Below are 13,915 nucleotides of genomic sequence, written 5' to 3'. Positions count from 1 at the left end.
AAAAAAAAAAAACGCCATTGCGCTTGACCTCCAGAGTTGCCGGCGTGCCTGTTCTGGCGCTTTCCGGCGTGCGTCTGTGTCCGCGCTGTCAAAAGTGCCATAAAGTACCGCGGGATGGGTCCGACCCCCTTGATCCGGTTCGACAGATCCATCAGTCCCCGTTTGATTCCACCGACCCATTTCTGCACCCTTGCATCTGTCAATACATTGTACGAAGCCTACCGTGTTCCCCTCCGAGAGGGGAGGGGGGCAACCCGCAACACTGGAAGGCCGTTTTAGGGTTCGGGTGCCTTGGATTTTGAAACCAGGATCCCGCAGTGACGAGTCATCCAGTTAGCAACTACAGACTGAACCACTCGAGAACCAGTCCAACTCATGAATTTGATTCCAACCGCCCTCTGATTCCACCGGACCACCCCTCCACCCACCTGTCGACCCGCTCTATCAATCTACCAACTGTCCGTACAACCAATCCAATCCCTCTCAAGCTGTGGCAGCGGCGGGTTTCGGTGTCTTTATGAAGTTCCACCATAGCACGGGACCTCAACCAGGATCCCAAGGTGGCAAGGCGCCAATCCACCTGTCCGGGTCACCATCTCCAGACTGAATCGCCTCGGAACAACCAAATTCCCAATGCGGCAGCCATTAAAATGTGCATCTGTCATGTATCTAAGCATCCAGCCACAAAGGCAAACACCCTCCCACCCTAGCGGGGTTGCATTAGCTTCAAGTCATGGCCCCAAGGCGCTGCCCAAGCCACCTGTGCATATGCATCTTTTTGTGCGGGTGTTCGTTTCGGTCATCTCTCTAGGGAATTGATTCTCGCTCTCATTATCCCGCATCCCTTCGCCTCGACAAACGCATCGTGGCTCCGCAAACGGCCAAGGCAGCAAAGCCTTCTTAGCTTCGTCCGCTTCTTTGCTCTTGGGGAATGCGCGGGTGTGTGCGCCCGCGCACCTGGGCCGTCGCGTCGTGTCGTGCGTGTCTGCGGTGTGTCTCAAGGGATAGCGGGTGGGCGGCGGAGTAAGATGAATGAAGGGGCCAGCTGGAAGCGATATGCTAGCGTGAGTGTGTGCGCGCGAATGTGTGTTGCATGTGTGTGTGTGTGTGTGTGTGTGTGTGTGTGTGTGTGTGTGTGTGTGTGTGTGTGTGTGTGTGTGTGTGTAGCGGTAATATTCGGGGCCTTTCATAATGATTAAAGCCTTCATTAAATTTTCATCCCAACCTGCTGTTTGCTACTAATGGCCTTTGTGAGCCGCGCAGCCAAACAATAGCCAGCCGGGACACACGGGAGAAGGATTTTGATCTCGCCCTCAATACCGCCCCCTTCCCTTTCCAGTGTCCCCCCCACCACCACCTCCTTAGTCCCTTTCCCTCTCGCCCGGTCCCGAAAGCGGTTTTGCCGGCCCGTTTCATTTGAACCCGGAGCCGACGCCTCGCCACTAACGGGCGGGGGTCTGTGAAGATGCCTGATGTTCTCGATCACTTCTTAACTCTCCTTTCCTCTTTTCATTTCTCTCTCTCTTTTTGCCCTCGCTGACTCATAAAGATCCATTATTGTTTTGGGTTTTTTTTTTCCCCTCCCTTGCCAGTTCATGAGGTCCGCTGAAGCAGCAAACAACCCAAAGCACACCTCAATTACAGCGCAGCTCGACAAAACAGCAGTTTCCCTTTTTCCTTTTCTTTTTTTTGTATATATGTGGGTGCACGCGCGCGCCGCAACAGACCTCTCTATCGACCGGAATAAAAAAAAAAACACAAGCAGACAGCGAGGGAGCGGACCAGCGGCGGTCTTGACCGCATTGGAAAGCGGAGAGAAAAGCCCGAAAAAAATAAGGTTAGCACATCACAGCTTGAAATGAAAAGCCTGTTGATGCCCCAGCGGAAACTATAGGCGGAACACACACACACACACACACACACACACACACACACACACACACCAGCACGCGCACATAAACAAGTTCCGACAAAGGGCGGCAAACACTCTTGTGTTTCTTTCACTGTGCCGTAACCTTTTTTTTTTTTTGGACGGGCAGAATGTCACGAGAGGCCAGAGAAACGTTCGCCGCAAGTTGTTTTTCCACCAAACAGGGGAAGGCGTCCGACAATAAAAGGGATTTCTATCAGGAGATGAGACACCTGTTGGGCATCTCCTTATCACCATTATCAGCGCCGCGTGGAGTGACTTAAGCGCCGGGGTTATCTGCCAAGGGGGTAATTAGAGTTGGCCAAAGGCTAATTTTAACTCCCGACTGGTTCAGTCCGACTGTCAAAAGCCGAGACTTAATTTCCGAGAAAGCAGCGTCTGTGATTGGCTTGTCTGGAGTCGCTTCCGTTAGCCGCGGTTCCAATCGGAGCGAGATGGCGCGCGGGAACCGAAAAAAAAAACCCACGCCGGGGGTGCTTCGCGAAGCTTCGCGAAGCTTTTTCAAACGAGAAGGAAAGCAAAGGACAAGCGGGAACAGACGAAGGCCCCGAAGGGAGAGAAAGCGAAAGCCAGACTGACCTTCCGGTTCATTCTTGATCAGTTCCTCCATCTTACGTTGTTTCAGTGTGTCCACCACGTCCGCCAGGCTCCCTTTGCGTCTCTCGGGGGTTCCCAGCGCGCCCGCCGCCGCGCCACCGTCGCCGCACGGCCGACCCCCGGCGCCACCTTCGTCTTTGCCCGGTGAGGTAGCATTGTGCAGGGGGTAAGGGCTCAGGGAGTTCCCCTTGGAGCCGTCCAGATCCTGGAAGGGGGGGAAAAAAATAATTCATGAATTACCTCCAAATAAGGACGGTCGGGAGGATCGCCATTCTTATCTCCTTATCTCGCTCCCTTTCTTCTCGCCTTTTTCTCGGAGCCCAACAACGGGCACGGAAATTTCGACTTTCATCCCTTGCCAGATTTTCGTTAGTTAGGGCACGCGTCTTTTCTTATTCTCCGCTGGAATCCGCTTTTGACGGACTTGGAGGTACTTGACAGAACCGGGACATGAAACAAAACAAACGCGAGCGTTTCGTTACAAAGCCTTCCGCCGCTCGGCTTTGAGCGGCGTCCAATGTTAGCTTGCGCGGCTCGTGAGGCCGAACTTCGGCGCCGGCTACTTTTGTCTCGCGCGACTGTTAATGGTGCGAAGATTTTGGAACTTTGTCAAGCTGTGAATTTATGTCAGGAATGAAATCACAAAAGAGTGAACAACTGGCACGACGGCGACAAAGTATCACGTAGCGAGCTAACGCTACGGTCTTCCCGCCAAATTGTCGAATAATGATCCCGCTGTCTTTACTGAACCTCGCAAAGCGACTGGAACCGGCTCCGGATTCATTTTGAACATTTTTTCTTTGGGATGAAGGGGTCGCGGGGTCGCGAAGCGTCACGGGAACAGCTTGAAGAGCGAGTCCGGTGCAGCCCTCAATCCAATCGAGGTGGCATTTGTTTGGAAGATTCAGCTAATACCTTCTCAGCCCAATTAACAGTGACACTGAGAGGCGACGGCGCCACCGATTCCACGCTGCAACCAAGCCGCTTCGGCAGAGCATCACGTTCAATTTTCCTCAAATCATGAGAAATAAAAGCAACGTTTGACACGATCATCACAGAGAGGGAGGTCAAGACTCCAAAACCAAGTGAGTCACTCAGTCAATCCGCCCGTCAGTCTGTCAGCTCAGCTCTTTGCATACAGACGAAGGGTCAATGGTCCACCCAGTTAATCTTTGGCTAATCTCAGCGCAAGGGCGGCAAACGCCACCTCCAAATCCACAGCGCACATCCAGGACTGTACTTGCGTTACATCTGATTAGACGCGTGCGGGGCCGACGGACGGGCGGGCGCACGTGACGGAGGCGCCACTCCGTTGATGTCATGAATATGGATTTAGGCGCGGATCGTTTGCAGATGATTAACTCGCCCGCCTGGAAGGGGGAACCTGACACTCGGATCACAGTCCACGACAAAGTCATCGGTGAGAAGCCGATGACTCGTTCAACAAAGAATGCCCCGCAAAATAGGAAATGCTGGTATAACTCCTCTGACGTCAGATTTGGAGATTGGCAAGATGGGTGCAGGCCCCGCCATTATCACTTGGGACTCGCAGTCCCCCCGCCCCCCCCCCCGCCCCCGACACTTGACCGACTCTCCCGCTTTCTCGCACTGCGATCCTGTGTTTTCACACACTCTGAATAAGTCAGCGCGCTCAATAATTCATTTATTCCGACGGCATTTCTGCACATGCATTGTGCGCCGAGCATGACGTGGTTACTGTGTAACTTAAAAAAAATTTTAAATAAAAAAAATTGCCAAACCAAGGCCATGTCCACACGGTCAAATTTTTACAAAGTTTTGACCTCACCCCAATTTAATTTCACCCAACTTTTTGGAAGACTTTCCTGTCATTATTGGGCGTGAGCAGTGGCTGACATTGTATTGGCGTTTTACTATTTTCCCAGCGATCTCGAAATGGTTGCAAAATGCATCGTGACTGTGGCTCTCCTTTCCCACATGGCAGGGCATAACTCCTAAAAAAAAAATTTTTTTTGAAGCGATATGCCGCAGATTTTCGCGACGACGTGACTGATTCCTAATGAGCACGTCAAGATCAAAATAAAACCGTGATTAATAAAACCATGATTAAGACTTTGCTCGAAGCTTTGGAGGTCAAGTCGCCTTTCCAAACCAAATTTTCTTTTTGCACTGAGAGGGGTCGAAGTAACTTTTTTTTTTTTCTCCTTGGTCGCATCCTTCCTTCCTCGCGTCCTCCTTCCACCCTCTCCTGTTCTCCAGATTAGGGTAATTCGCACTTCAAAACGAGCGTCTGTGTGATTACGGGTTGCATCATGGCGAGCGCACGCCATGCAAATGAAACGAGGCGGAGGTAGACTGGTAAGAAAGCGCGGGGGGGGGGCGGGGGGCGATGTGGGAAGTGGGGCGGTAAAGAGAATGAGCGAGGTGATGTTATTAGAGGAAATGAGCGAGTTGACAGAACGAGGGAGCGGGGAGGGAGGGAAGGAGGCATCTTGAAGGCAGCGGTCACACCTGTCACATCCCATTTATCTAATCCGGCGCCTACTTAAAACAGACGCGCGCACTTTTCTTTCGAGAAAGATGTCGCGCAAACAAAACAAAACAAGAATGAGAGAAGTGTGTGGTGGGGGGGGGGGGGACAGGGACGTGGGAGATCGAGAATCTGCCACGGAGATGTCATGTCGTTCGACAACCAAGGTCATTTCCCGGCGGAACCTTGCCCCCCTTCAAAAACAAAAAAAAAAACTCTATTAGGGTCCGTTGCATTACGCGTGCGTCAAGTCAGATCGACCGACAGCCTCATCCCAAAGGCTCCGTAAATGGAGGACATAATCCACGCGAGTGACATTTTGTCGCCTTGCCATTTGCATGCAAGACAAGAGAAACCAGAGGGAGACTTTCCAATGCGGGTGTCAGTCAGGTGCGCCGCCGCCGCGCTCTTCCTCGGCTAACGCGATTTTTGCAACTTTTTCCTCATCAGCATGCATTTATTCAAGTGCGCCAGCGCTTCCCCCCCCCCCTTTTTTTTTTCCTGCCCTCTCCTCTTCGCCAGTGAGCAAGTTGTGCCATTTGGTTTGACACCCAGATAGCCTGCAGGTGTGCATGGTGGTGTGTGCGTGCACACCCGCGTTTCACGCCGGCTGCGGCAGCCTGGCAGCGTGGGCGGTTCTGCCTTTAGTTTGCAGATGTCAATTCTCTTCCAAATGACTGGAACAAAGTAAAAAAAAAAAAAAAAAAATTTAAATCGCGCCTCGCTCGGCTTTATCCCTTTACTGCCTCTGCAATGGAACCGAATTAGGCAACTTTTGTCTGAAGCTCATCTGCTTCAAAAACACTTCGCTCTTGCCAGAATCCAAAACTCTCCCGTCGCCCCCCAGAGCCAACACAGCCCCTCAACCCCCCCAGCTTACACACATCCACACACACATGCTCTCTCTCTCTCTTTTTCTACGCTCTTGCCTGACATGTCTGGGGCTGTGCAAGGTGCATGCGTGGAGAAACAATATTTGATGCTTGGCGCGTCGTCGTGGATCAAGACACGAAACGGAGCCGGAAACAACCGCTCGACTAAAATACGCTCACACACGCGGGACGAGATTGTCACCGATCGCTCCTGCGGGGAGTTAAAGACTTAGCTCCACGCCGGGGCTGCCAATCTTCCAACGGCACACTCGGCAGCCAAACGCACACCCGCGCGCACGTGCTCACCCGCGCACCCGCAGTAAAACCTTTTTTTTTTTATTTTTTTTTTTAAACATGCCACAGCTCTACGCTGACCCTGTCGGTTTGGACTCGGAGGTCGTCAAACTCAAACCGGGATGAACCGTTCGACTCTCATTTGGTTCGTAATGTGCGGGCAAGAACCCGGAAAGGGGGGCGGGCTGAACCGGATTTTATCTGGAGCCGATCGAGTTTGAGCTGCAAGGCACGTGATCGGGTTCAGGCACTCCAATGTCATTGTCTCGGGTTGTAATTTGATGAAGGATCATGTTAACTGCTGATTCACCCTGTCATGCACCAATAATAATAACCTTATAACCTGGTAAACTTTCCGCTGCAGTGACCGCTGTCCCTGAATGGGTTGAAAAAAAACCACAAAAGAACCGATAATTCATTATTAAGTCGACAAAACTTGATCAAAAGTAATTGAGAGCTGTGTCGAATCTCGTCAACAACTGCGGTAAACCAAATTGAATCCAGATCTGATCCTGATTAGAAAACAATGTAAACACACCACATCTAATTCCATGTTCAGAAGGATGCGTTTGTACTTTCGGATTGTCCAATCAGCAGTTGCCAGTTTTTTAATTTTTTTTAATTTTTTATTTTGAACCTGGGTTTTGGGAACAAGCATTGGCTGTGTTATTAATATTTAAAGGAGCCTTTTTTGGGGGGGAGGGGGGGAGAGCCTGAAAGGTGGCTGTTTTCTCCATATTCCCGAATATTACCCCCGCATATTTCAACACGACGGCGATGATTTATTAGCCTGTTGCTGGCATGTGAAATAAACCGCTGCATGGCAAGACCGCTTGGTGTGAAATCTGCCCGGCGATAGGCAACACCAATCCACAATGGCACCCTTGAAAAATAAACAAATAAAAAAAAAAATGCTGATAGATTTGTCTTTGCGAAGCAATTAGCGCTGGGATGCTTGTCTCTGCCTCAATTGCAGTTTTTTTTTTCCCCGCAAAGATATGCTAACATAAAATGATCCCCGAGCCACATTTGATTTGGTGTTGCCGCACCTCCATGATCGAATCTTTTTTTATTATTTTTTTTAAAGATCCAATCGCACGCTTCCTCGCAATAAAACGGCCTTTTAGCCAGATTACAATCGCTCGGAAACTATCGTAAACAGCAGCCTTCATAATCGAGAGGTTCCAAAATGAACCGAATGCAGTTAAGTGAAATATATGTACAGCGCGCATGTGTGCGTGTGCGTGTGCATGTGTGTGTGTGTGTGTGTGTGTGTGTGTGTGTGTGTGTGTGTGTGTGTGTGTGTGGCAGGTAGGCAATGCTGCAGGGCGAAAGGGATGAAGGGGTCAGTCCAGCGCTTGCACGCCCCCGTGTTAATTTATCCCCCCAAACCCCCACTCAACCCCACCAAACTCTCCACTCCCCGCGGTATCCCTCCACGTTTCGCTGACAGTCAGCGGCGGAAGGGATTGCCACTCTAAACCCTCTTGGAGACGAAATGGAAAATAAAAAAAATTGAGAGGAAAAAGCTCACACGCCAATACTTGTCGCCTTTCAGCTTTGAGATTAAACTACCAAAGGCGGTTCGGCGGTGTCACTCCGACAAGAGAACGTGGCACTTTGAGAGCGGCAGTCGTTATTGGGATCAGCGGCTTTGATGGGATGTTGAATTTCGTCGATAATTTGCTGAGAAATGAAGAGAAAGAATCCATTTCCTAGGAGGATGACATCCCAAATCACTTGAACCCTCGCGTTTATCTCCGTTTGCGATCCCTGCGCTCACGGCCCCCAGGACTTTGGTTTATTGTCAAGCGCATGCAGAGTCCACAATCGGGAGGGGCCCGCTGCCTAATCAGCTGGCTAATTACAAAATTAGCTCTCTATTATAGACGCTAAGCGCCTGTTCATTGTTTTACGGCGCGTTGGTATGAGCAGCATGAGGTGGGGGAAAGGTTGATTTGTTTTATAGGCGAGGACACATGATGACGCACGCTAAATGTTGCCCACAGCTCAGCGTAGATTTGAAAACACACCGCGGTTCATGTTTATTGTCCGGTTCCTGACGTTCCTGACAAAGTTATGAGGATGTTATCGTGCGGAGGACTTTTCCCCGCACACACAATATCAAATCTTTACAGGAGTGGTGATCCTGGTCAAAAGAAAGATCCGTTTGTGCGCCTAGGAAGTTTGGAAATGAAGCCCCCCCCCCAAAGGCAGTTCCAATGAGCAGCATGAAATTTGGTGAGCGTGCCGATCAAGAGTAGACCCACACAAAAAAAAAATTCTTGAGAACCCATGACAACATGAAGTCTGTTATTTTGGTTTGAATTCGCCCTATTCTGATCGTTTTCACTTTTCCTTTTCCAAATGTAGCCTCTGAAGCCAGGTTCATGTCAAAACGTGAAACTTGGTCGACAAACGGTCGCGATCGTGAGGAGCCCTCCAAAAAAAAATGTCTCTAGAACCAACGACTGAAGTCTGCCATTTGGTTTGAGCTGGCCATTTTCGGATCATTTTTTTACGTCCATGAAAGAAAGATAAGTCAGCCCACAAAATCAGTTTCACATAATGCAAAACTTGGTTGACGTGTCTATCAAGAGTAGACCCACAAAACAAACTTACTGTGAAGCCATTTTGGTTTTATTTTTATTTTTTCTTCAACATTCTATCCAATTTGTATCAAATCTTAAATCAAATATACTCAACGGACAGGCAACATAAAATACAACCAAAAAATGTGACAACCGCATCAAGCATGATCCTATTAGTCACCCAACAGTGCAAAGACCAAACATCTCTGTGAAGAACCGACTCTCTCAAAGGCATCCATTGATAAACGTTTGATTCAACACGGTGACTGTTTTTCAATAGAGGGTGTGTGCGCTAACGGGGGGGGCGCCATCATTGCGCGGTTTGGCTGGTCTGCTCCGATTTTTGATGACTCGCCGAGCCCGAGCCATGACACTGTAACCAAACCCTCATGCAACTATCCACCTAGCATCGGGGACGCGCCGCCCAATGTCACACTTCATCCCGCGCGCCGTGAATCACCGCCATGGCTCACGTTTCGCAGTCACGCAAATGCGCGTCAGAAGGGGCTCCAGGCTCACGGCTGGTGGCACGCACATGACGGCGAAAAAAAAAAAGTGTGTGGTGTCCAACAGTAGCCCTCAACCTTCTTTTCCAATAGTCAGGGGAGAGCCCCAGAAGGAAATTGCATCCAAATTGAACAATTATGTTGATGCCGCTTAAGGCCTTCAGCATCCACGTTTCCTTCTTATGTTTGGATTACCACGTCCAAAATCTGATATGGGATGCGCATGGAAGATGAGGACAGGGATGATGACAGCCTCAAGAACTGCACTCCACACACGCGGGCTACCGGTGGACGCTCTCCGCCGCTCCCAAGTTCTTACCGTGTTGTTGGGGGGGCTGTCCAAGGTCCGAAAAGGGGGCGAGCGCGGGGACACCTTGTTGCAGTAGGACGCCAGGGGGAGGTGGATCACACCACCCAGTCCCTCGCTCTCCTCATCCTCCACTCGCTGTCTGCTGGTTGCTATGGTTACCTCTCCATCTGTCCCCCCATATGGAGAGGCTGGTCGCTTGGAAGACATCCTGGGAGCCACAAAAAAAAAAAAAAAAAAAAAAGGACAACAAGGAAGGTAGAATGACAGAGAAGAAACGGGTTACTTGGGATTTTGACAGTAGCGTGAAAATCAAAAAGAAATTGAGGGCGGTCGAGTGTCTTCCGGTCCCCACAAGTACTTTTCAAAATATGATGTGTGTCCTGCGGGGACAAAACAAGTAACTGTCCACCTGGAAATCCATTTTGCGTGCATCTCTTAGCAACCCCTAACGATGACGCCATTCCCACTCGAAAAAGAATTCAACACCAGAAACTTGTTTTCAACCTCAACCTGTGGTTGCGCCTGCCCCCGTGATCCGACTCCGATACTGCGTTTGTGCCAGAAAATATACTTCAACCATGAGTTCCTTACACTCTGCACATAAAGGCAGGAAAAAAATGAATGACCAACGGGATGATTTCATATGCAGCCCCGACGGCGACAATCATTCGAAAAAAAACATACATGGAGGTTCAAATATGAAGACAACGAAAAATCGCCGTCTTTCTCGACGACTTGCATTCAGGTGCAAAAGCCCTTCAGCTCTTTGGCGGACCTTCAAACTCACTCTTTCCAGTGTGTTTACGTTTTTTTCCAAAAGACGGGGGGGTCATTACTGCAAATGAAGCCCGCTTGCACTGGCTTTGTGCGGGAAATCACCGCGTCTTGACAATGGGCTTTCAGTGACAGACACCGAGTGGGAACGGGAAGAAAATAATGGACACGGCGAGCGAGAGACAGAGCCAAAGAGAGAGAGAGAGGGGGGGGGGGGAGAACAGTATGAACACTGACAATAATATGCGTTTATGAAAACCTCTGGACAATAGAGGGACTGGAGGAAAATGGGCGAGCAACACAAGAGCCCCGCTGTGTCAATTTGTTACCGCGGCTTTGTTCCCTTGAAAAAGAAGCAAAAGGATATAAAGCCACATCTATTAGGTGAACTCTCCTCGCAAGGTAAATTTGCCTCCGCCGTACTCCAGTTGAATAGAGATGCAGTGACTATGCAGCAATAATAGAATTTAATGCGGTTCTCAGCGTCGGCTGAGTGCTTTCAGATGCACTTGTCAGCCTTGAAGCCACTGCGACTATGACCCTGGGTAATAGGCAGCTAACGGGCTGCCTCCCTCCCGGAGGCAACGCACGGTCGGGGATTGAAGGCGACTTGTGCGGGTGCGCGCGCGTGTGTGGGGAAGTCGCCGAAATAAGCAACAGGTATCCGACTTTTCATCTCTTTCGCTTCTGCTGCTTTCTTCCGACTATTTCCTCACCGGTCGTCCTCTCCGTTTGTCTGCGCTAAACTGATTAGCCTCTATTGGATTTCTTTTGGACGGCGTCTCTGGCATTGCTCCGAGGAGCAGCCTCCGCTACTAATTCATGGCTTATTTACCTTATGACAGCCAAAGTCAAACAATCTCCAGTGCTGCCCGCCCGCGCTCGGAAAGAAAAAAAATGCGGCGCTAGCGCATAGCAAGAGGGGGAAAGCGACGGTCGAAACGCAATGCGGGAAAGGGACCTTTTCAAGGAAATCAAGCCTCTAATTTGCGTCGCCGCAGAGACAACATCCGCGCTTTCCAATCATTTCATCTTTCAGGACCTCAAGTGTGTTGACAAATTCAGTCAGTGTTTCACTTTGTTTTCAGTCCTAACGCATGACCCGATGCGATTATTTGGAATTGAATCAAACCATTACCGAAACAAGATTAAGGCGCTTGGTCAAATTGTACTCAAGTGAACTGGATGGTTCAAAACAATTTGTCTTTTCTCCAACGTATGGAGTCATTGCGCCATTTCCGGCGGCGACTTTCTCCGGGGGGGCTTCTGATTGACTCAGGGGGCCTTCCATTTCGGGGTTATATCACCACCTGTTGCTTTGGCCCGCAAAACGTGACTTCACATCTAACGGAGCTTTTCTTAAATGTCATCAAATGACATTTTTGGGATCCCGGAGTGCGGCAAATGTGACGTCAACAAAGCCCGGTGTGCAACAACGAGGCACAGATCCATGAAAAGTCAACGTGGCGGAATGTGCACCGCCGTCAATTTCTTTATCTGCGCCCGTTCCACCTTTGTGGTTCTTACTCAGCATAACCAGATGCCATAAATGATCCGTAACAAGTCGATGACAAAAGACTCCGGCGATAAACCCGCGCGCACAATTGTGCGCATTAAAAAGCGGAATCATTTCCAGATAACGATAAGGGTGCGTGGATCTTTGCGGTCCCGAGAGCCAACGCCGAGTGGTTAGGCCCAGCTGTGCAAACCGGAGCGCAGACACGCATGCAAGCATGCTCACATGCTTGCATACAACAGAGGTCCCCACACTGCAGGTCTGTCTTCATCACTGCCTGTTTACTTTACCTCCTTTCACTCGCTCACACTGAGGCCTTTTGTCTGGCGCGCACCCGCCAGGCACACACGTCCCCTTGTGTCCCGCGCGCACCTCTGCCTAATCATAACCCTATGTACACACACAGGCGCACGGCCCGGGTCACCTTTGAATCGCCTTACACACTTTCCGCCATAGGGACACACAGAAAAAAAAAACAAAAAAATGGGAGGATTTTTTTTTTTTTTTTTTTTTCCGGGAGTCTTCAGAGCACAGTAGCAACATTGATCACGTTTTTTGACAAGAGCGCACTTTTTGTGATGACTTTCTCCAGGAAGCCACCCACTCCCTCCTTTGGAAACTCGCAACCTCTTCCTCAGAGGGGAGCCCGTTTGCAACTCCTCTCCGTCTATAAAAAACCCCCCCCCCCCACACACACACACACCCCTACTCCCTTCCCCATAACTTCGCCCCACTTTGCACCTTTGAAGTGGAATTACTCCACAATTGGGCACGCTGTGCTCGCAGGTTACGCCGGCGACTTCATTAAAACCCGCCGGAGACCTGAAGGGAAAGCGCTTGAAAACGGGGAGTGACGCGAGGATTAACACAGATGACGCTTTCTTCACCCCCCACCACCCACCCCCTCCCACCCTCCCCTTCTTTGGTTTTATAAATTGGCAGCATGGGCCCAGGTCATAATTTGAGAATATTAGCATAATGTCTGCACTCAACATGTCAAACACACGACTCATCAGGCTCATGGTGGTATGAAAGGACCACCTCATACCTTATCTACATAAAGCTGCAGTGATATTCAACTCCTAAAAAAATTTTAAATAAACCCCGGAGAACCCCACGGAGTCAAATTTGGCCCCTATAAATTCTGCTACTCAATTGCTACCCTTAAATACCAAAGGGTCAAATTTGGCCCTAATCCTAAATTAGAACTAAAGTGTTGAATGTTTGAAAAAACATATGTTGGTGTTCAGTGAACATATTTATTGTATAATTCATAATTTTCCAAAGAAGAAAAGGGTTATTGGGTTCTCCAGGGTTAAGACATTTGTAAGTGGCCCCAAACTTTGGAATGACGCTGTCCGAACAACTCATGGCCACCCCGACAAACCCCAAATCAAATCAAAAAAATAAGCGTCTAATCTGTTATTTGTCTCCTCTGTTACAAATCACCGACGCCCCGACCGCACGCACACGACGGCGCGCACGGCAACAACGCTAAACTCAGATTAGAACGCCCGCTTTCCCCCCTTTGGCTTTTTTGATGATTAGCGGCTCCTCTGTTAAATCGCTCTCATGTCGCATATGTCCGCCGCTGCTAAGTCACTAATCGGGACGGGGGACGCGCGTCCATTAACCGGACGCGTAATCGCCGCGCACGCCGGGGTTAACCGTCACCGGGCCGTAATCAAGTCACGCCGCTCGGCGCTGGCACGTCACGCCGCCGCGAGGCTTAAATACATACGGCCGGCTTATGAACACACACTGCGCAAAAATGACGGCGTAAAGCGGAACGGATCGCGCGCACGTGAAGGCGAAGGAAACAAAAAGTCACACTCTCCGGTCGCTCGCACACGTCGAGCGCCGGCCGCTAACGTCATCGCGGCGCTAACTGCTCTTGTTAACCCCCTTTTTCAGGGAGCGTGGGAGCCCCCTCTGGAGAATTCCGCGCGCCGTAAAGTGAATGTGCATGTACAGCCTCGCTTTAGATTACAAGCCGTATTTCTGCCGGGACACGAG

General features: G+C 50.1%; 1 protein-coding gene across 1 annotated transcript in view; it reads right to left on the bottom strand.

Annotated features, from left to right (window-relative positions):
- Positions 1–13,915, bottom strand: part of LOC109531832 (transcription factor SOX-5-like) — a 57,138-nt gene that overhangs the window by 39,113 nt on the left and 4,110 nt on the right. Inside the window, exons 2-3 of the mRNA XM_019896334.1 lie at positions 9,619–9,817; positions 2,510–2,732 (exon numbers count right to left, since the gene is read on the bottom strand). Coding sequence (XP_019751893.1) covers positions 2,510–2,732; positions 9,619–9,817 — 422 coding nt within the window. The remainder of the gene's footprint in view (positions 1–2,509; positions 2,733–9,618; positions 9,818–13,915) is intronic.

The sequence above is a fragment of the Hippocampus comes genome, unplaced genomic scaffold (genome assembly GCF_001891065.2).
Source record: "Hippocampus comes isolate QL1 unplaced genomic scaffold, H_comes_QL1_v1.1 scaffold196, whole genome shotgun sequence".
NCBI classification, from domain to species: domain Eukaryota; kingdom Metazoa; phylum Chordata; class Actinopteri; order Syngnathiformes; family Syngnathidae; genus Hippocampus; species Hippocampus comes.
The sequence above is the reverse complement of the archived record's forward strand: the minus strand, read 5'-3'. Positions and strand labels throughout refer to the sequence as shown.